At 39.4% G+C, this 23,623-nt stretch overlaps 2 protein-coding genes across 2 annotated transcripts; both read left to right on the top strand.

The window, feature by feature from the left end:
* Positions 1 to 1,412: 1,412 nt before the first annotated feature.
* On the top strand, positions 1,413 to 2,411 carry LOC121432189 (extensin-like). The gene has a single exon (XM_041630045.1). It carries the CDS (start codon positions 1,413 to 1,415, stop codon positions 2,409 to 2,411), a length of 999 nt encoding a protein of 332 aa, XP_041485979.1.
* A 15,538-nt stretch (positions 2,412 to 17,949) lies between these two features.
* LOC121432085 lies at positions 17,950 to 18,750 on the top strand. Its single transcript, XM_041629933.1, has one exon. It carries the CDS (start codon positions 18,215 to 18,217, stop codon positions 18,650 to 18,652), a length of 438 nt encoding a protein of 145 aa, XP_041485867.1. The 5' UTR covers positions 17,950 to 18,214; the 3' UTR covers positions 18,653 to 18,750.
* The last annotated feature ends 4,873 nt before the right edge of the window (positions 18,751 to 23,623 follow it).

The following is a 23,623-nucleotide window of genomic DNA, read 5'->3' as shown; positions in this document are numbered from 1 at the left end:
CCCCTATGTAGGGCCTAATACTATACGAACCAAAATTAATTTCACAAAATCGCCGAAAATGGATATACATGAACAGTATACTCTCTCGCTAAGGAAGTTTTTAAACAATAGTCGGTGGCTAAAGGGATGGGACTGCACTGAGCTGATAGCTATAGGGCTAGATTTTTTTTATCCCGGTGTATAAAGCTTGGCGACTCACCAGTTGATTTTGATGAATAATCATGCATGCACAACTTGAATATGTAGGGCCTATTCAAAGAGATTCAAACAGAATGAATAATGTATTTAATCACAGAAATCAGCCCTAAGATCGATATAAGCTATATATGTATGTTACCGGTTCGAGGGTAGCCTTCCACCATGGGCGGAGATCTGTCCCCAACTTGAGATGGGGGACCAGGGCCTGGAAAATTTGACAAGCAACACACACACACACACAAAGGTTATCACCCAAAATGTAAGGTAATTTTAACCCCTCAAAAAATGACAAGCCCCCCCCCCAAAAAAGGTTTTCACCCAAAATGTAAGGTCATTTAGTCATAGTAGGGGGACATTTTGGTCCCCCTACTATTTTGGGTAGGGGGAACGCATCCCCTGTGGGATTTCCGCCCATGCCTTCAACCCATTACCACCTCTCCTATCATTTCCTTTCCTCCCATGCAGTCCCCTACCACCCTCCTCACATTTTCCCTCCCCAACCATATCCTCTCTCTCCTACCACCCACTCCCTTACCACCCTCTTCTCCAACCATCCTACCTCTTCTACCACCCTCCCTCCTCAACCCTCCCGAGCTACCACCCTCCCTCCCCTACCACCCTCCCTCTCTCAACCACCCTCCCTCTCTCAACCACCATCCCTAGTCCTACCACTGGCGGATCCGGGTGGGGGGGGGGGCACAGCCGGCCCGTGCCTCCTTTTGAGAGGCACAATTAAAATTCATAATGTAAAAATGTCGCTTCCTACCACACTCCCACCCTCCTACCATACTCCCTCTCCTACCATCCTCTCTTTCCTACCACCCCTCCCCTACCACCCTCTTTTTCTACCACTCTTCCTCTCCTACCACCCTCCCACTCTTCTACCACCATCCCCCTCCTATCATCCTCCCTCCCTACCACCCTCTTCTCCTAGTCTGCTGTGCAAACCCTTCCTCGAGTAAAGGGTCTGAATTGCAGCCTGCTCATGCCTTGTGTACTGAAGGCCCTCTCGCTCAGAAAACAGCAAGTTTTGTATATGCTAGTCGTTGCTTGGAGACACACTTGTTGATCATAGTTTCAATCAGGGTCTGTGCCTGCAGACTACTCTTCTCCTAACATCCTCCTCTCCTACTATCCTCCATATCCTATCATCCACTCCCCTACCACCACCTTCCCTACCATCTTCCTTCTCCTACCACCTTCCTTCTCTTACCATGATCTTCCCTCTCCTTCCACCCTCCCTCTCCTACCACCCTCCCTCTCCTACCACCCTCCTTCTCCTACCACCTTCCTTCTCCTACCACCCTCCCTCACCTACCACCCTCCTTCTCCTACCACTCTCCTTCTTCTACCAACTTTCTTCTCCTACCACCCTCCTCTCCTACCACTCTCCTCCTACCATCTTCCTTCTCCTACCACCCTCCTTCTACCATCTTCCTTCAACCACCACCATCCCTCTCCTACCACCTTCCTTCTCCTACTACCCTCCTTCTACCATCTTTCTTCTCCTACCACCCTCCCTCTCCTACCACCCTCCTTCTCCTACCACCCTCCCTCTCCTACCACCCTCTTTCTCCTACCATCTTCCTTCTCCTACCACCCCTCTCCTACCACTCTCCTTCTCCTACCATCTCTCTTCTCCTACCACCCTCCCTCTCCTACGACCTTCTTCTCCTACCATCTTCCTTCTCCTACCACTATCCTCCTACCACCTACCATCTTCCTTCTCCTACCACCCTCCTTCTCCTACCACCCCTACCACTCTCCTCCTACCATCTCTCTTCTCCTACCACCCTCCCTCTCCTACAACCCTCCTTCTCCTACCACCCTCCTTCTCCTACCATCTTCCTTCTACCACCACCATCCCTCTCCTACCACCTTCCTTCTCCTACTACCCTCCTTCTCCTACCATCTTTCTTCTCCTACCACCCTCCCTCTCCTACCCCCCTCCCTCCCCTACCACCCTCCTTCTCCTACCACCCTCCTCCTACCACCCTCCCTCCTTCTCCTACCACCCTCCCTCTCCTACCATCTTCCTTCTCCTACCACCCTCCCTCTCCTACCACCCTCCTTCTCCTACCACCCTCCCTCATCTACCACCCTCCCTCTCCTACCATCTTCCTTCTACCACCCGCCCTCTCCTACCATCTTCCTTCTCCTACCACCCTCCCTCTCCTACCATCCTCTATACCTATGACCCACTCCTCTCTTAAAACCCTCCATCTCATTCCACCTTCCCTCTCCTATCATCTCCCTTTTCCTACCTTCCCCTCTCTTACAATCTTTCCTCTCTGCCACCCTCCACATTTTTCTTACTTTTATCATTTTAATTCTCCATTTTCTTCAATTTTTTCATTCATTCCTTCTCATTCCACAATAAATCTTCACTTAAGCAATCAAGCATAATTTTTCCTTTGTACAAATTCCTCTCTCACTCTTAGTAAACAAAGGTAATAAAGGAAACAAATGAGCAAGGCTTGTTAAGTCAATTGCATACAAGACAATTTTATTACATTTATGAGATTTAATACAGAATGTTTATTCACAAGCAGAAAAAATGTGAACTGAAATCGAACATAATATGCATTCATAATGCCAAGGGACACTGTAGTATATGAGTGAATATGAAACTGCATAAAAAGGAAAACCATGAACTCAATTTGTTCTTTGCCTCATATAGCAAAAAATAATTTTAGGGAGAGTTCAGATGAAATATATCTTTGCCATGTTTGTGCCCGAGAAAGAATTCACCATCTAGTCTACCCAGAAACAAATCGGATAAGAATATGAATAATTGATTATTATTAAAAAAACTTTTACGGTAAATGTCATTTTTATGGTAATGCAATTTTATGATACAAGCATACAATTGTTAGATTTCTGTTTGAATTTCTTTTAAGATAACAATGACATGATTTTTTTCTCTGACGCTCAACTGCACATCAATGAAACAATATTATAATGTTATCATATTTCATTTATAACAATTTGAGCATTAAATAATATCATAAAACATTACTACCACCCCCACTCTCACCAATGGACATCTGCAAGTACTACCATATTGAAATAAATAGGAGGAAACCAGTACTGCAATGCTATTCACAGAGGTTTAACTGAGCTGTGGAAAGCCTTCAACATTACTATTCTACATTGGTTCCATGACATTTGCTCTCGCGACAATTGCTCCGCCGTAAATTCCACACACTAATGGAATGACCAACTTCAACCCTGGTGGGTGTTTCATAAAGCTGTTCATAAGATACGAATGACTTTACGCCCGACTGGTGATCCTTTCTTGTGCTATGTGATATCCCTATGTAAATGAGTTAGGACCTAAGAACATGTTCCAGTCATTCCAACTGTTCGTAACTTTACAAACAGCTTTATGAAACACCCACCAAGATTTGATATCATACCCTATTGTAAACCTAACCGTAGAACCTAACATAAAACTTTATTGCAACCCTAACCCGATATCTTATATGAAACAAAGCCTGGAGCAATTGTCGCCGGAGCAACTGTCGCCGGAGCGAATGTTGTGTCACCCATACATCATCTAGTAATCATATCAAGCAATCAGACACCAATTATAGGAAAAGTTGGTCCATGCATGGTTTAACTTTCATTGTACTGACCATTATAGTGCCTCGAAAACTCCTTTAAAGGGGAAGTTCACCCTGACAAAAATTTTATTGTAAAAATAGCAGAAAAAATAATAAAAAATATTGCCGAAGGTTTGAGAAAAATTCATCAAATAATTAAAAAGTTATTTGAATTTCAATTATTTGATTTGTGACGTCATAAATTATGCGAGCAGCATTCCTACATAGCGAATGGTAAAAAATCAATGAAATGTCATTTTCTCAGAAAATTGAAAATGGTTTTCACTGTAACTTTTGTATATCAATAGACAAATCATTTCACACCCGATCATGAAAAGAAAACAAAATTAAGTCATCAGGAACCATACAAAATTTGAAATTCATACATTTTATATCAGATAACACATGGGGCAGCTGCTCGTTTATGACGTCACAAATCCAAAAATTTGAACTCTAATAACTTTCTTACTCTTTAACGGATTTTCCTCAAACCTTCACCAATATTTTTTACTATTTTTTCTGCTATTTTTACAACAAAGATTTTTTCAGGGTGAACTTCCCCTTTAACTTTAAAGATAAATGCCAGTAGTTGCAGTAAACACTGATTTCATGAGAAAGTCTGTAAAACCAGGCTTGTCAGAATATCATTGGGGATCTAGATCTGGTACAGTTACTTAAACTGAACTTTGTGAAATCTACGTTGAAAAATGTTCACGCTAAAGATCACCAACACAGATAGGCACACGTGGGACAGTGTATTAATATTCCTGGAATAAAGACCCAACGGAAGTGACAGAATCTGTGCTTATGTTGCTTATTTCTCAGCAATTACACAATTTCTTCCAGAATCCTTTGGCACATATTTTTCATTCATACAAACAGACACTTGGGTGGTCATTATAGTAGATTCTGTCAAAAGTCATTTTGAGATCGTTACCAAAACTGGAATTTATCTTTAAAGAGATTGGAAGAGCAGGAGGGGGGGGGGGGGGATTTGCCCACTCATCTATTTTTGTGATAAACATCTGGAACATGAATAGCTATGGCCACAGGTATATCCTTCATTTCTCACACATTGTTTGAGACCATACTTATACATTGCGATGCCCAGGTGTGCGGTTCTGAAGTTATGTAACATTTTAAAAGAAAATATCACACATAAAACAGCTCAAAAACGTATTTCCTGTAAAAATCAAATGCAGAGTTTGCTTCCAGACAAAATTCAATAAATATAGTATTATTTCACTATATTACTGATTAAAGATCAAATAATCTCATGTTGTTTATGATCGCAATAGTGTTGCCAACTATTTCCATCGAAAGCACAATGGAAAACAAGTTACTTTTAATATGCAATTTAGTGTGGAGAAAGAATACTGACTCAGCCATATCATGAAGTCAGATATGGATTGTATTACTCCATATAACCCGTCTTATTCAAATGAAACAAAATTGAAATTTAGAATCTGAAATAAAAACCAACCAGTCCGAAAGGACTCTTTTTCTTTGTGGGGGGAGGAGAAATTTTGAAAAATCACTGTGCTGTCCTCTTGAATTCTTAGTGGAACAGGCCTATGACGAAAATAATATTTCTCTGTATTAAAGTCAAGGACTATCGATAGGAAAATGAAATTATGTAAATGTCTATTTTAGAATAACTTGAATCGTTGTGCTGCTACAGTTCTCGGCTAGAGAGGTGAGACAGCCATACAAATTATTTCTAATAAGTAAAAACAAAATTTGTAACTGTTGAATGGATTATCTTACTCAGATTCAAATAATCTGTTAACTTTGCATTCTGATCACTACCAATGAAGTGGATCAACAAAAAAAATTAGATGGGATGAGCTTGTGAGCAGTCTGCACAAATTTGAGCCCTAAAAATAATGTGAGATAATGTGAGTTAGGGGTGATCGGCCTTACTAATGCCTTCAAACATCTGCAGCAAGATCAGGGGCCCGTTTCTTAAAGGACTTGCAACTGATGCAACTTTGCCATTATGGCAACTACCATGGTAACCTTGATTCTGATTGGCTGCTGAGCCCTGTTACCATGGTAGTTGCCATAACGGCAAAGTTACAACAGTTGCAAGTCCTTTAACAGGCCCCAGGTGAAATGAAGGGATTGTCACAAGATGAAGAAGGGTGCTACAGAACACAGGTAAATCATGCTTCTGCAAAAAAATGGACCTTCCAAAGTTCCAACAAGGATCTCAAATCATTTTTTTCTATTATTTAAAAAGTAGAATGTAGTGTAAAGACTGGGAAACAAGTTATATTTTATTAAATGAACTTGGTATGACTACATTGGAAATTAGACGTAAATATCACAGACTGGTTTTCTTTTGTACGTTAGTAAATGGTATGTTAGACACAGGAAGCAAGAGGTATACTTGTGCATCTAGAATTGGGAGAACAGATCATAATTTGAAGATCTTTTGCGAGAACTGATTACTACAAGAATTCTTTCTATCCCAAAACCATGGATGAATGGAACAAACTCCCTAGTGCCATAGTTAATATAAAAATTCTTGAATCTTTTAAAAATGCCCTAATGAAACGCCTCATCAACCAAACTGAATGAAGTTGACAAACCACGTATTTTCTCTTTCTTTCTCTTTCATGGGTTAAGACATGATCAGTGATTGGTGTGAGATTGTGGTCTTGGGGTAATCGAGTCGAGAAGTTCTGGGGTGACGGTCGGTGTATTTGATTGCTCCTGTTCCTCCCTTTCCCGATCTCTGCATAAGATCGTGAGGCATGCTCTCTTTTTATTCAATTGGGTTATGAACATCGAGTGTTTAGTTGTTAGTATGTGTGCATGTGTGTGTGATGTCCATATGACCGTTTGTGTGAATGGCATCTGTCAATTATAGGTCAGGTGTTCTTGTGTCGAAGAGGGGTGCGTCACTATCTCTCTACGTCGGATTCTTGGTGGAGGGGCAAGATTTTGCTTGGTGCGCCGCGGTCTTTACATTATTTCATGCATACATCGGCTGAATCCTTGTGAGCTTACTCGGCTTACTTCTCTCGCTAATGCTAGTTCCCATACCTCTCACTGATATTCAAACCCTTTCTCATTTCAAAATTGCTTGATTAGTTTTTCCTCAATCATCCAATGCTTTTAATGTTTAATCTTATTATGTGTTTTACTTACGTATTTTTAAGTATCCATGTTATATTCAGTTTTGTATGGTTTTCCGGGAAGCAACTCCTGTACGGGTTATATAACCTATGTTGTCTCCACAAGACATGCTATTTATACTTGTCTAAATAAAATCAATTCAATGTGATATGAGATATCAAATGATTCAGTGGCATTATGTCTGTCTACTAATACCCTGCTTTGAAGTTTAGGTCGTGAATGACGGCCCTAGACACAAAATTCTCAACAGAAGAACCCAACTTGCAGTGCTCCATGCAATAGATAAGGATGCTGTTGTTGGAGGTAATCAAGTCGACCTCCATCTGGAACAGGTTGACGCAGAGACCCTCCAAGTCTCAATCTCGGAGGAGAGTTCTCTCCCTGACATCCTTCAAGAAATCGATAGTTCGACGGGAGACCCAACTGAAGCCCAAGTGAATGAAACATGGCAGCTCCTGGGTAGGCATCGACAGGTATTCTCCCTCAATGATGGCGACTATGGATGCACCAATATCGCTTCCCACTCTATTCCTACTGGGGACGCTCACACCCACAAGGAACCTTATCAGAGAGTCCCTCCTCAGCTTGATAAGGAGGCAATGCCTCCTAGAAAAAAAGGTCATCAGCGAGAGTTCGAGCCCTTGGGCTTCCCCAATACTGCTGGTCAAGAAAAGGGACGGAAGTATTCGTTTGTGTGTGGATTCCAGGAAGCTAAATGCAAAGACCAGGGGCCCATTTCATAAAGGTAGAGCGTCAGCGTCAAGTCCCAAAACAGCGTCAGATTTTCACTTGCAGCGTCAAGTTTAATATTTGACGCTGCAGCGCATTTCATAAAAAGTTGACGCTCCAGTAGGAGCGTCAACTTTTTACTGGAGCGTCAAATAGGGTTAAATATTTGACGCTGGTCATGGGGGAGCGTCAAGTTGACATTGTAAAGGGTTTTTCAACGTCAAGTTCATTGTTCAGAATGGCGTATGTTGTGATGTTGCATGCGCAAAGAGCTCTAAGAAGAGAGAGAATTTTTAGGGATCGCACTCAGCCTTTGGAGATATATGATGACACCGATATGCTTAAGAAATATCGTTTCAACCGACAAGGAGTTATTTTTTGATAGATTTTCTGCGCGAGGAACTGGCTCATCGGACAAATAGGAATCACGCTATTCCACCAACCTTGCAAGTATTCATTGCACTGAGGTTTATGCTACTGGCTCAGTCCTTGACAATAGTGCTGTGCACCACGGTGAAAGCATTTTGCCTATTTCCACCTGCTCGCATTGACGAGTCCTTGGATGCACTTGGTGGCTCAAAGTAGGTCTCTACCTTATATCTGACCAGTGGTTACTGGCAGGTAAAGATGGAGGATCACGATAGAGAAAGGACGGCTTTTACTACGCCAATGGGACTATTTGAATTTGACAGAATGCCGTTTGGTCTCGTTTAATCACGCCACTATCGAGACGTTGACCATCACCCAACAAAAGTCTCCCAATAGAACGACGAATGAGATGAGTAAAAAATCATATTTATTATGAAAATATTTCCATTGATTTACAGGAATACTCTCACAAGCCTTTTCTCGCTATGTTGGATGACTACATTGACTATGCCATGTGTACGTTCAAATGGATGAAAATCATGTAATGATTCCATTTCTTGAAGCTGAAACAACCCATGCAGCTGCAAAGAAGCCAAGGAGTCAGATGACCATGAAGTTGCCGGACAGACTCCCCGCATTGGAACAAGAGATGGCATTCCTGGACGATGTCCATGCCGTGCCTTTTGGAGCTAAGCGATATGCTGTCGTTAACACATTTAACAAAACGGTTTACGTGAATGTGAGAGAATACTACCAACTACAGGAGGGAGGAAGAGCGATGGCTGGACGTAAAGGGATCAACCTTTCAATCGAAAACTGGGATCGTCTAAGCGGAGCCATGATCAAAATCAATTCGGCAAGTGGTGAACAATTGAACAAAATCCAACAGAATTAAATTTGTATAGAGTACCATGATCCTAATTGAAGTTTAATTAAGGCAATTTGCATTTCTGTACGGAATATACACAGGGGGAATATCGTTTATTCCTTTTGTGTAGATAACGGAAACTGGAGACCCTTTGTGGAAGCATTTCTGATCATCGAGTTGTTTGAAGACGTGTGTAGATTGATGCTGCCTGGTCCAGATGGATGTGACCACAACTATCCCACCTCGTACCACGCCTGTGTCAATTACAAGATGCCTTATCACTGGAATAAAGAGGGGATTGTCCAATATCTCGAAACAGGTGCCCAAAACCTTCGTAAAGGAATGTCAAAAGGAAAGCTATGGAACAAATGGGTACTCTATTTTAGTCATTTAACAGGCGAGTCGCAAATGACTCACCTGGTTCCTTACCGAACCTGGCAGGAATTTATCAAGGAACGACTTCCTATTCATGTTCAAGACATAGACGTTTTCTAGAAGCGTACGAGTCCCAGGTACAGATTATCTCGCATTGCAGAATGTGATTGACGAATACAACCCCAATGACAGAAGAAAGGGGTTTCCAACATTTTTCGAAGAATACCACGCTATCTATGGGTACTCATACGAACATGATTCTGATGAAGAAGATTAAGATAGGATAAAAAAAGTTAAATATTGGAGAAGAATGTTAAGAATATTTCAAATGCATTGCTTAAGATTGTTAGTAAATTGTATGTCAAATGTGAGGGGTGTATTCATCAAAAGAATTGTAATTAAAGCTTGAAGTATATACGCATAATGAGTTGTGGCATTGTGTATTCTTATGGGTTTGATTATATCGTCGTTTGGTTGGAATGGATAAATCTTGATGGTGATGCAGATGATTGTTTGCTGTGGATGTAATGAGGTCGTTGTCGTTTTAGATGAGAAAGGGGGATGCAAAATGCCATATATTGAGGATGATTATGATGCAGAGCAGTTAACGATAGTGATGGGTGATGATGTTGCAGACCTGTCAACCTCTCGGGATGAAAAACTGTATTCTGTGATAAAAAAAACTGTATTTTTCCCCCCAAAAGCGTATTTCATAATAAAATGCTTGGTGCACTCGCTGATCGCGGCGCTCAAGCTGCCTGCAAGCTAAAATGTGCACTGCTCATGCAGATGAAAAAAAAACAACATTGAAACATGTGTATATCTCACCCAGGTTTTAACAAGTGATTGAAAAAAAAAAACAAGTTACCTGAAATTACATTGATCTAATAATCATATTTGTGTACGATTTATGAAATAGAGACATATAGAGATTATTTTTCTCAATAAATTACGATTTTTTAAAAAAACGTACTGCTGTATTTTGGTTGCAAAAACGTACTAAATACGCTTAAATTACTTGTTGGCAGGTCTGATGTTGATGGGGATAAAGAGGATGGTGAGAATCATGAGATGACCCATTTGTTGCCACTCTTAGCAATAATTATTTCCATGCTCCTACAGGCTCTAATTCAATTTGTTGCTTTTTTACACTTATTTTTTCTTACTCATCATTAATGTATTTGTGTATCCCCCGTTTTTGTTTGCCCTTTTATTTATTCCTCTATTTTTCTTGTCACATTGATAATTTTATGGGACTCTCACTGCCTTTTCTTTGGAGCCTTTAACCAACGAGCTCTGCTTTTACCTTTGGCTCCTCATATCCACACCTCTCATTTTCTTTCTTTCTTTGTCATTACATTACAACAAATTACAAGAATACATTATAGTACTTTTTTTTCTATTGTTATATTAGGTATACATTTTACAATATTATTTATGCTTATCTATGATAATTTGTATTGTACAATATTATCGTTTGTATTGTATATTATTGTTAGTACTGAGTTGTTGATTTTGTTGAAAATATGAAATGTTGACATGACACCTTGTACCTTGAACCTGTTGATGGTATACATAATTAGTGAGGAGTGGGTCACAGAGGAAATAAAAAAAGCTCTTGACTTGGGCTATCGTGTGGGGGAGGTGTACGAGGTATGGCACTACTCCAACACATCGCATTACGATCCACATTCACAAACGGGAGGACTCTTCAGCGAGTACATTAATTTGTTTTTGAAGGTCAAACAGGAAGCAAGTGGGTGGCAAAAAAAATGTCGTTCGGAAGATGTTGCGCCCACTGAAAACATAGAAAAAGAAAGACAAAAATATGTCAAAAATTACCATGAAAAGGAGGGTATACTTTTGGATCTGGCAGCCATCAAGACAAACAAAGATTTGAGGGCAGTAGCCAAGATTTGTTTGAATAGCTTTAGAGGAAAATTCAGACAAAGAAATTATCTTCCAAAAATCAGTTATTTCACACAACCTGAAGGGTTCTTCCAACATATCACCAATCCTACATTGAACATCAAGCATTTCCACAACGAAAACATTGCGCAAGTGCAGCATGAGGAAGATTTTCTAGAAGTGCTTCCTAACACAAACGTAGTGGCAGCTTTCACCACGTGTTATGCGAGACTCAAACTGTACAGCTACCTCGAGCAACTGCAACAGCGCGTGCTCTATTTTGATACTGATTCCATTATATACCTCACAAACGACACCTTGACTGTCATCCCAACTACCTCAGTGACATGACCGACGAATTAGAAAAGGATTTTGGACAAGGAAGCTACATTACTGAAATCTATGCCCTTGGACCAAAAAATTATACATACAAGAGAAATAACCGATTGAAGCGAAGATACGAAGAAAAGATCTTTGTTCCAACAATCAAAAGTTGTTTTTCGAAAAGACATGGTAGCTTTTAACCATGTAAAGATATAACCAATTGAAGCAAAGATACGAAGAAAAGATCTTTGTTCCATCAATCAAAAGTTGTTTTTCGAAAAGACATGGTAACCTTCAACCATGTAGAGAAATACCTAAAAACAGAGTGCACCGAAAGGTTAATGCTATATAGTTTATTTGCAGAATTTATATAAGAAAAAAAAACCTATTCGACCAAGGCGGCAAAAAGAGTTATCAACAAGTTTGCTTTACCCCCAAAAATACATTTGCCAAGAATCATTTGAAAGGTTGACATTATAGCCATGGATGCTCTACCAATTCCACTTCTTACTGTAAGAGAAAACACATCACAACAGAAAGTAGAAGCTTGGTTAATATTGGAATATGTTACTATATTGGAGCTTGTGACCTTGGTTGTCGTTAAAATAATGAGGAGCGCAAGAGCCTACGAGGAGCTAGATTTGACAGATGTAGTCTATGGAGCAAGCAGGTGTATGTATTTTCACCCGATTCAACATTTATATCGGAGGCTCTCTGAAGCAATGCTCCAAAATCCCGATCTCTTACAGGATCCTCACAGTTGGGCTGTACTATTCATAATGAAAATGAAAGGTATGAATTTTGGAATCATAATAGGGGAACTAAATAAAATTGGAGAACATTTCCCAGACATAAGAAATAAAACTGAGGAAATTTACGGGTTTGAAAAACGTAATTTTCAGTTTGATCCAGAAAATTACCAAGATGAGAATGAAGGAAAAGCTATTGATGATTGGCGTGACGAAGCAAGTGATGAAGAAGAATGAGCATACCTCTACCACTTGAATGAAGGAGAATCAGGGAACAGTTCGGGCTCTGAAAGTACGTGGGAAGATCATTCGAGCGGGTACGAGGAACTGGACGAGGAAGAAGACCCGCCAGACTCCAGAGCGGAATCTGCTTCAGTGAATGAGTTGGAGGAGGAGGAGGCAATTTAATTTAAAAAGAACAAACGAGCAATATTGTATATATTTTCCATTATGCTATAAATGGACATGGGACACCTTAATTAACCGTTTTGGATATTATAACGTTGTAAATATGGACACTATACCAATCTACATGCGCAAATTCAATGGCCATCCGATCTTTCCGCACTCGCTATTGTTATGCTAATTATCCCTATTCGATGACCATCTTTCCAGACTACTCTTCCATCTTTACACTAATCAATTTCATTCCTTAAATCTAAGATTATTTTATACATATTTTATTATGTCTTGCAGTATTTTCAACTTATGTTATGTTTATCATATGTACAATTGTGAAACGGAAATCAATAAATCAAATCTTTTTATTTTGCAATTTGTGACACTTTCATTAAGAACGAGATAGGATACAGTAGGCATCCTACTTTACTGCCAAAATAGTCTGTAATTACAGGTATGTCTTCTTCATTTGTACAATTATTCTTTTAATCGAATCAATTATTTGTTATCTATTTGTTCATTCATTTGTCTAATGAGATTAAGGAATATCTTCAACTCGATAATTCATTGTGTTGTATCCCCTTGTATTTTTCAGACCGCTTCTGACGAAGTCTCAATAAAGACGAAAGCTAAAGCTAACAACGGTTTCCTACATCATCTTTTGAATTTACCTCATCTTATTATATCACTTATCTGAAAGTTTTCAAGTAGTCTGTATTAATAATTCAAAGAGCGATCCTGCTGTGGTGTACCGCAGGGATCAGTTAGCGGCCCGACCCTTTTCTCATTGTACTTGGGTGGTCATAAACAGATTTTAAAATGCCATTGCTTTAAATATCACTGTTATGCAGATGATATCCAACTGTACACATCATTCTAATACCTAACCATAACAATGCCATTGATAATGTAAAAAATCTTGAGGTTTGTGATCACGATATCAATAGGTTGATGATCTGCAATTCTTTGAAAATAAATGAAGATAAATCTCAGCTGCTCTATATTGGCTCTAAAGCTGCACTAGACTTCCCTCTTTGAGAATAGGTAATGCTAATGTTATGCCATCCAAATCATGCACGAATCTTGGAGTTTTGTTTGACTCAACAATGTCTAAATTGGCAGACGACAGAAGTGAGACAACTTTGCCAACAACATCAGGACAATTCCAACCAAAAGTGGACATTTTCCATCAATTTATATTGCCTCTATTTCAAAACTTGATCAAATTTTTCCAATAAAACTCATATGGAATTTCATAAATACAAAAGGGGAACATAATTAGGCATATTTTTTTTCTTACGCATCTCCTTTTAGGTGAATCCAAACCATACAAGAAACTCTATACATGGGCCTACATATATTGTTTTTTACTTAATTTCAAATTAACAGAAAACTATTGCTTGTTTTGTAAAATTTTCTTTTGGATAATCTGAAGGTCATCATTTTACATCATATCAAACAAAAATTTTAAAATATAAGTTCATTTTACTTTGCCAGTGAGTGGATATTTCAGATGTCACTCCATAACCGTTACTCCGTAACCGGGTATGGGTTTACGTTTTAAGTCGTAATTAATGAAATAATACACCAATTTTTTAATGTAGTGCAGCATATTAAAGCTAGAACAACATAGAATCCAATCAATAAATCAAAATTATGATAGCAATTCAAAATTCACAGAGTTTGAGCAATATGTTTTCTCCTCAAATATGCATGTCATTTTTGCGTCACTCCGTAACCATGTTTACAAATATTCATATCTTATTAATCAAGTGGATCAAAATAACAAATGTTATTATTTTTGGAGTCTAAAATTTCTTGCTGAGCTAATTTGGCATTGAGGGAAAGGAGTGAGCACAGGGAACAAGTAGGACAATATCCGTACCATTTTCTGATTGCTTTATTTCAAGTGCATTTGACGATTTTCTGTGCTTTGCTTGCACTCGAAGCCTGGTATAGAATCTAGTCTAGCTTGAACTAGAGAAAGGGTAGCCCCACCCATTCATTTTCTGGTGTGGTGGGAAGAGAGTGGTGTGTGTGCATGGTGCATGGAGTGTGTATTTATTCTGTTTGCAAATATTTTGCATGTTGAGTCTGGGTGGCGTGGCTCAATAACTGAACAATAGTGTGGTTTAGTTTTCCACCAATTTCGAGTGTCACTTAAATACATAAACCAAAACAAGTCAAATGATTTATCATCTAAAGATCTGGGGATTTTTGTGATTTTAGTTTCCTGAAATAGCAATAGGGAAGAAATTAATAAAATAGTTGTGCTTGGAATTAGACCTACTTTCCATATATTAAATTTTTTCTTTGCTAATTATTAATTAGATCTAATCGTAACCAGGCTGTAGTTTACCCCACAAATCAGGACCACAATGGATAGGGAAGAATCCCAATCAATGTGTGCTCCTTCGCGGAGCCCAAGGCACTGGGGCTTAGTTCAGCCCTGGCCGGGACTATCCAGGGGCTCAGGCTGGACCATCCACGGAAATTTAACGCCTGAGCTCTTCGAAGGGAGTCCAGCGTTGTGTGATAATAGGGAGCTAGTACTGCATCTGCTGCAAGCCCTATGACAAAACCAGGTTTATGATCGGTTGTGACAAATGTGACTGGTTTCATGGAGATGCGTGGGAGTGTCCCCAGGAGAGAGCCTTAATATCAATAAGTACCACTGCCCCTCTTTTTTTTGAGGAACATTTCCAGTTTTAACTAGATGTAAATATATTATTAGATGCCATTATTTTTCCATCACAAATCAATTTTATTCTTTAAAAGTTGGATATTTTTCTGAAGATCACGATGAGTCCTTTACAAATCAACGCTGAAATATTCTTCATGTACTTTATCCCTCAATGGAACATTCCTCACTATGAGCCACACGATGATCGCAACGTCCACAGACGAAGTCTGCTAAGTTTTTATATAGCTAGTATACTATATAAAAGTTTTCGATATGTTTTGTTCTTGAACTCTGAATTTTAGTGAACCACAATAGGATGCTGCATTAATTGGTCCATTCATAGAATTGACTCATCAGTCAAAGAAAGGTCTGGGGGGTGTTTCACAAAGATTTAAGTATGACTTAAGTCGCACTTAAATGTTGACGCGTACATGATATGCAACGCGCAATCTTATTGATCAATACGCAGTAGTGCGCGTCCTCTTGGCATGATCTGACCAATGCTGTCATGCCTTTTATACTGCGCGCAACTAGACATCTAAGTGCGACTCTAAGTCATACTTAAATCGTTGTGAAACACCCCCCTGGTGTGTTGAAATTGTAGATCTACATGTAGCAAGACACTAAAGCTTCAGATCTAATTCTGTGCACACAGGTGTGTATGGACGATGAGACTGATGAGGGAGTTTAATTTAGCATGTAGTCAACATAAAAAGGCTGATTGGATTCATTTCAGAGCAATAAAGACTGGAAATAAACAAGCCTGAATTAGAATATAGATAAAGGAAACTAGTATGAACCAAGCACCAGTGACAGAATGGAAAACTCTCACCTAAGCATGAGTGAAAATATTATGGGACTTGAATCAGAAGTATTTCTGCCAGACATACAAAGTCAGGTAGGAGGTTATTCGCACATGGATCTTCCTAATGAGATTCTGCCAGATGATAGAGAGCTTTGGAGGAGCAAGCCTTGAATATCGATATAAAGGGACCAGTACGATGTTGAAACAGAACTGGCAGCCAACTTAAAGGCACGTAATCGGCGAGATAAATAGAGCCAAATGTACGTTCGCTGGCTTCTCAAAGACACTTATCCCAAGTAGGGTGCTTATTTAAATTTTCAAAGACGGGATTAGCGAAATGCTTTTTATCTCGGTAACATTCGCTGGTATGATGAATACTCGGAATATTGAGTAGTCACTCAAAGTATATGAGCTATGTATCCCATAAAGCGTGTGCACTTTTCAATTCCTGAGGTGCTACAAATTGTTAGATGTAACGGGGGCGCTGAAATTACTAATATTATGAAGAGTTTTCAAGAGGCAATGGACGACATTTTCAGTATTTCAATGTTATCATCGGACGTTTCATACATCAATATCGAGGAAGAGCCGCCTCCAGAGCTAACGACTTGTAAATGTACCAGGTCATAGTGGTATAAAATGGGCAAAAGGATGTGCCCTTGCACAATAAGTAAAAGCTAAGCTTTTCCAAAAAATTACACATCTTTCACTGATTAGTGATGAGAATGACGGTGCCCTAAAAGAAAATTAGCCTGAAATTGAGAACACTGTTGCCCCTTTATGATTTTTTTTCATCATTTATTATCTCACTTCAGCCAAAACTCAATATAAGGAGCAGGCAAGTTATGTGCTCCAACGCTTTCATCAAGTTTTGTTCCAACTACGATAGCCTTTCATTTGTCTTTGCCAGTTACATGTAGTTCAGGATAATCTAGCATCATCATGCCTAATGCGACTTTTGTATGGAATAGTTTTGAGAAGATTAAGAACGACAAATTCACAAAATGTAACATTTGCTCTACTGAACTGGCCTACAGTGGGTAAACTGGGAGCATGCTACATCATATGAAGTTCAAGCATCCTAAAAGAGTAACCAGAAGTTCATCCAAGGCTTCAACAACCATGGATTCATTCTTTCGGAAAACGAGTTGCAGTCAATCTCGGTCATCTACGATCACACTGTCTCCTCTCCTCTACATGTATATCTATCCCCATTGCCGAAACTATAGGGACAGAGATCTTATGAAAAAATTAAACTGGGGAAAAAAGTTTGAATTCGAAAGAGATCTAGCACAGTTCATTGTGCTGTTCTTCAATATACTGTACATGTATATTGTACATGTAGAAATAACCAATCACCAATATCTCTGTAACTTTGCTAACATAGTTATGGTTTGTAATTTTACTTTCATGCAGGCTCCAGTTTTGTCAACAAGCGGGAAGCCTGGTAATAGCTCTATGCCTGGACCTGGACCACAGGAAACCGCCAAGCAAGCTAGACCAATTCTGCCCAGTAAGTATCATTCGATGTCTCATGAGCATGTTGTTATGCATGCGTATGTTGAAAAGGCATTACCTTTGATCGGGGGGGGGGGGGAGGATTTGCTACTTCCCCAACCATGTTCATTATCTCCATGTCTGTATAAACAGTCAAAGCAGTTGCCACGGCCGTCCTCAAATCCGATAAGATCCGTCCGACAGTGACAACTAGATCTCCACCATGCATGGGAACCTACAATACACATTTTCAAGCTTTCCCATATTATTAATGTGAACATTTTGGTTAGTTAAATTTGAGGTGGTTATAATATTTTCAAATCAAATTAATATTAATCAATGATACTCATCCTCTATTCAAATCAATATGATGTGAATTTCAAGAATATTTTGGTAAATGTTAATAGGGGATTTAAACAGAAATGTCTCTTCCGAAGATAATCTTTTAAAAGTTAACATATGAAAGTATCAAAATATTGTGTTAACAACAATGTTTTGTCGGTCTTTGTGATCTTCTATTAACAAATTGTGTATCTATTTCCTTGAGGATTTGGTGCTTTAATGAAGCCTCGTGAGGAAATCCTCGCCAATGCACAATATTTTGCCCGGGACGCACTTGCAGATCTCCGGCAGGATGAACTTTACCTGAACACTGTTGAGGGACAAGAGATTGTGGAACTTGCCAGCCACATTGACTACGAGGCGGAAGACTTCATTGAAGCAGCAGAGGTGATCACAAAGGATCTTTTGCAAGTAGTAATGTCTGCAGAAGGCAAGCTGCCTGGATCGTCTGCAAACTGTGCCATCATCAAGAACTATCAAGTTTATCAGATGAGTAGCAGGGCTTACAGCACATTTGTGAAGCTGCTTGGAAGTGACAACCAATCAAAGTTTTTTCAGCAGTATGTGCTACGGGTCATGTTAGAGAAAATCATGAAAGACAGTATTAAGGAGGACTTTGATGCTGGAGCTCCAGTAGATGAACTATCTATCATGTGAGGAGGAACAAGCCCTCCGTCACCTGGCTGGGTACATCCCTTTTACTCTCCACAGACGCTATAGCAAACTTCAGTCAAACCCTGCAAAGAAATTGGCAGATTTTCTTAATGGGTGGAGAAAAGATGATGATGAAGCTACAAATGCAGATACTTTTCTCCACTACACTTCAGTGTGGTTGACCTACCAAAACAGGGGTGGACTTTTTGTGGTGTCAGACAATGTATACTTGTTTTTTAGGTCTATTGAATTCGTTTCCTGTTTCAATCTCGGTCATCTACAATCACGCAGCTGATAGCTTAAATGATAGGCAAGGCAATAAAAAATAAAAAGTCAGTGAGCGACACGGTAAAAAACAAGGCAAAAGCAATTTTGTGTCTCGCCCACTTATGAAAATAACCAGATATATTGTGATTTGCGAGGGCACGCAAGAGAATTACATGTATATCGAAACTTCATTACATGTAGGATATCGACCCCCAGGTCAATGCTACAGACACTGTCTCCTCTCCTCTATATCCATTCCCATTGCCGAAACTTATGAAAGTATTAAACTGGGGAAAAAAGTTAAAAATTCGAAAGAGATCTAGTAGTTGATTGTGCTGTTCTTCAATATACATGTATATTGTACATGTAGAAATAACCAATCACCAACATCTCTGTAACTTTGCCAACTTAGTTATGATATGTAATTTTACTTTCATGCAGATCCAGTTTTGTCAACAAGCGGGAAGCCTGGTAATAGCTCTATGCCTGGACCTGGACCACAGGAAATCGCAGAGCAAGCTAGACCAATTCTGCCCAGTAAGTATTATTCGATGTCTCATGAGCATGTTGTTATGCACGCGTTTGTTGTAAAGTCATTTCCTTTAACCCTATCTAGGCCGGGGGGGGGGCCTCGGAGGCCCCCCCCTCAACAAATCGCGCAATATTTTCGCCGCGCGAAATTTTTTGACCGCGCCACTCGCTGACTTTTTACTTTCAAGTCTTGCGCAACTTTTGAGACCAACTTTGCGTCCTCCGGGTACGTGGTTCCGAAATTACGCAACATTATGTAAGTGCATGTCAGACCGAAAAATTCTCAAAAACGTGATTTCGTGTACAAAGTCAATGCAAATTGTGTTTTCAACCAAAATTCATAAATGTATGATTATTTTTAGTTTTGCTGCTCTAAATGTATTTATTTTATGCTTTTTATGATCACAGAAGAGTCCCCAACAAATTTCATTGAAAAAACAATGAAAAACAAAAGGTAAAAAAACAAAGAAATACATAAGAAATTGCAAAAAACAATAAAATACATAAGAAAATGATTTGATATCGCAATTTTTTTCATGTACACTTGCTAAGAACACCACAAAGAGTTTCTATACCAAAAATTAGTACATTTGGAGCTTTATTTAGGGAGTTAGAGGAAAAAGTATGATTTCGCATACTAATTACGCATAAATTAGCATAATCACTTAATAGCGACTCGCACGAAAAAAATTACTATACAATCTTGGAGATTATGTCCCAGGCAACCAGCATGCCAATTTTCGGCGCGATCGCGCGGTCGAGATCTTAGGGGGGGCCTGGGAGGCCCCCCCCCCGGCCATATGAACTCACAAAATACCCCGGCCTAGATAGGGTTAATCGGGGGGGGAGGGGGGAGGGAGGATTTGCTTCTTCACCACCATGTTCATTATCTCCATGTCTGTATATCCAATTTTATTTCAACAGTCAAAGCAGTTCCCACGGCCGTCCTCAAGATCTGATAAGATCCGTCCGACAGTGACAGTGAGAACTAGATCTCCACCATGCATGAGAACCTACAATATACATTTTCAAGCTTTGTCATATTATTAATGTGAACATTTTGGTTACCCGGTAGTTAAATTTGAGGTGGTTATAATATTTTCAAATTAAATTAATATTAATCAATGATACTCATCCTCTATTCAAATCAATATGATGTGAATTTCAAGAATATTTTGGTAAATGTTAATAGGGGATTTAAGTGTCTCTTCCGAAGATAATCTTTTTCAAAGTTAACATATGAAAGTATCAAAATATTTAGTTAACAATGTTTCGACAGTCTTTGTGATCTTCTATTAAGAAACTGTGTATCAATTTCTTTGAGGATTTGGTGCTTTAATGAAGACTCGTGAGGAAATCCTCGCCCATGCACAAGATTTTGCCCAGGACGCACTTGCAGATCTCCGGCAGGATAAACTTTACCTGAACACTGTTGAGGGATAAGAGATTGTGGAACTTGCCAGCTTGACTACGAGGCGGAAGACTTCCTTGAAGCAGCAGAGGTGATTACAAAAGATCTATTGCAAGTAGTAATGTCTGCAGAAGGCAAGCTGCCTGGATCGTCTGCAAACTGTGCCATCATCAAGAACTCTCAAGTTTATCAGATGAGTAGCAGGGCTTACAGCACATTCGTGAAGCTGCTCGGAAGTGACAACCAATCAACAGAGCTTTTTCAGCAGTATGTGCTACGGGTCATGTTAGAGAAAATCATGAAAGACAGTATTAAGGAGGACTTTGATGCTGGAGCTCCAGTAGATGAACTATCTATCATGTGAGGAGGAACAAGCCCTCCGCTACCTGGCTGGGTACATCCCGTTTGCTCTCCACAGGCGTTATAGCAAACTTCAGTCAAACCCTGCAAAGAAATTGGCAGATTTTCTTAATGGGTGGAGAAAAGATGATGATGAAGATACAAATGCAGACTCTGTTCTCCACGACACTTCAGTGTGGTTGACCTTCCAAAACAGGGGTGGACTTTTTGTAGTGTCAGACAATGTATACTTGTTTTTTAGGTCTATTGAATTCGTTTCCTGTTTCAATCTCGGTCATCTACAATCACACAGCTGATAGCTTAAATGATAGGCAAGGCAATAAAAAATAAAAAGTCAGTGAGCGACACGGTAAAAAACAAGGCAAAAGCAATTTTGTGTCTCGCCCACATATGAAAATAACCAGAAATATTGTGATTTGCGAGGGCACGCAAGAGAATTATATCGAAACTTCATTGTGAAATGACTGGGATGGAATAATACTTGTAATTAGAGCCTTGCACGTAAACTTTATCGTTGACCTCAAAATGACCTTTGACCTTACCATGTGACCTCCGACTGCAGCATAACATGCAGGTACCCCAAGTACATCTACCATCCAAGTTTGGTTAAAAAGCGACTTACGGTTGCGGAGTTAGGTGTCATAATAGAGTCTTGCATGTAAACTTTAACGTTTTGCTTGTCAAATTTTTCAGCCACTTTCGAACCATCATGTCTATTATTCTGTGCCAATGATTACATTACAAGTCTTATCATTTTACACAAATAACGAACGATTTTTGCAAGCAAGCGGATAATTTGGGGTATAAAATCAGTAAATATTTACAAAGCGGAACTGATTTTTAAAACTATTTTCAATTACATGTTGAGATTACCCAAGACATTACATGTAGGATATCGACCCCCCCCATCAATGCTACAGACACTGTCTCCTCTATATCTATCCCCATTGCCGAAACTACAGGAACAGAGATCTTATAAAAAAATTAAACTGGGAAAGAAGTTAAAAATTCAAAAGAGATCTAGCACAGTTGATTGTGCTGTTCTTCAATATACATGTATATTGTACATGTAGAAATAACCAATCACCAATATCTCTGTAACTTTGCCAACATAGTTATGATTTGTAATTTTACTTTAATGCAGCTCCAGTTTTGTCAACAAGCGTGAAGCCTGGTAATAGCCCTATGCCTGGACCTGGACCACAGGAAACTTCCAAGCACGCTAGACCAATTCTGCCCAGTAAGTATCATTCGATGTCTCATGAGCATGTTGTTATGCACGTGTTTGTTGTAAAGTCATTACCTATAATTCGGGGGGGGGGGGAGGATTTGCTACTTCACCACCATGTTCATTATCTCCATGTCTGTATATCCAATTTTACTTCAACAGTCAAAGCAGTTCCCACGGCCGACCTCAAGATCTGATAAGATCCGACAGTGACAGTGAGAACTAGATCTCCAAAATGCACGGGAACCTACAATACACATTTTCAAGCTTTCCCATATTATTAATGTGAACATTTTGGTTAGTTAAATTTGAGGTGGTTATAATACATGTATTTTCAAATCAAATTAATATTAATCAATGATACTCATCCTCTATTCAAATCAATATGATGTGAATTTCAAGAATATTTTGGTAAATGTTAATAGGGGATTTAAACAGAAATGTCTCTTCCGAAGATAATCTTTTAAAAGTTAACATATGAAAGTATCAAAATATTGTGTTAACAACAATGTTTTGTCGGTCTTTGTGATCTTCTATTAACAACTTGTGTATCTATTTCATTGAAGATTTGGTGCTTTAGTGAAGCCTCGTGAGGAAATCCTCGCCAATGCACAAGATTTTGCCCGGAACGCACTTGCAGATCTCCGGCAGGATGAAATTTACCTGAACACGGTTGAGGGACAAAAGACTGTGGAACTTGCCAGCCACATTGACTACGAGGCGGAAGACGTCATTGAAGCAGCAGAGGTGATCACAAAGGATCTTTTGCAAGTAGTAATGTCTGCAGAAGGCAAGCTGCCTGGATTGTCTGCAAACTGTGCCATCATCAAGAACTCTCAAGTTTATCAGATGAGTAGCAGGGCTTACAGCATATTTGTGAAGCTGCTTGGAAGTGACAACCAATCAACAAAGTTTTTTCAGCAGTATGTGCTACGGGTCATGTTAGAGAAAATCATGAAAGACAGTATTAAGGAGGACTTTGATGCTGGAGCTCCAGTAGATGAACTATCTATCATGTGAGGAGGAACAAGCCCTCCGCTACCTGGCTGGGTACATCCCGTTTGCTCTCCACAGACGCTATAGCAAACTTCAGTCAAACCCTGCAAAGAAATTGGCAGATTTTCTTAATGGGTGGAGAAAAGATGATGATGAAGATACAAATGCAGATACTTTTCTC

Source organism: Lytechinus variegatus, chromosome 18 (assembly GCF_018143015.1).
Source record: "Lytechinus variegatus isolate NC3 chromosome 18, Lvar_3.0, whole genome shotgun sequence".
In the NCBI taxonomy this organism is placed as follows: Eukaryota; Metazoa; Echinodermata; class Echinoidea; order Temnopleuroida; family Toxopneustidae; genus Lytechinus; species Lytechinus variegatus.
The sequence above is the reverse complement of the archived record's forward strand: the minus strand, read 5'-3'. Positions and strand labels throughout refer to the sequence as shown.

Coding starts and splice junctions, on each gene's coding strand:
- LOC121432189 (XM_041630045.1), top strand. CDS start 1,413: ATGATCTTCCCTCTCCTTCCACCCTCCCTCTCCTACCACCCTCCCTCT.
- LOC121432085 (XM_041629933.1), top strand. CDS start 18,215: ATGAAGCCTCGTGAGGAAATCCTCGCCAATGCACAATATTTTGCCCGG.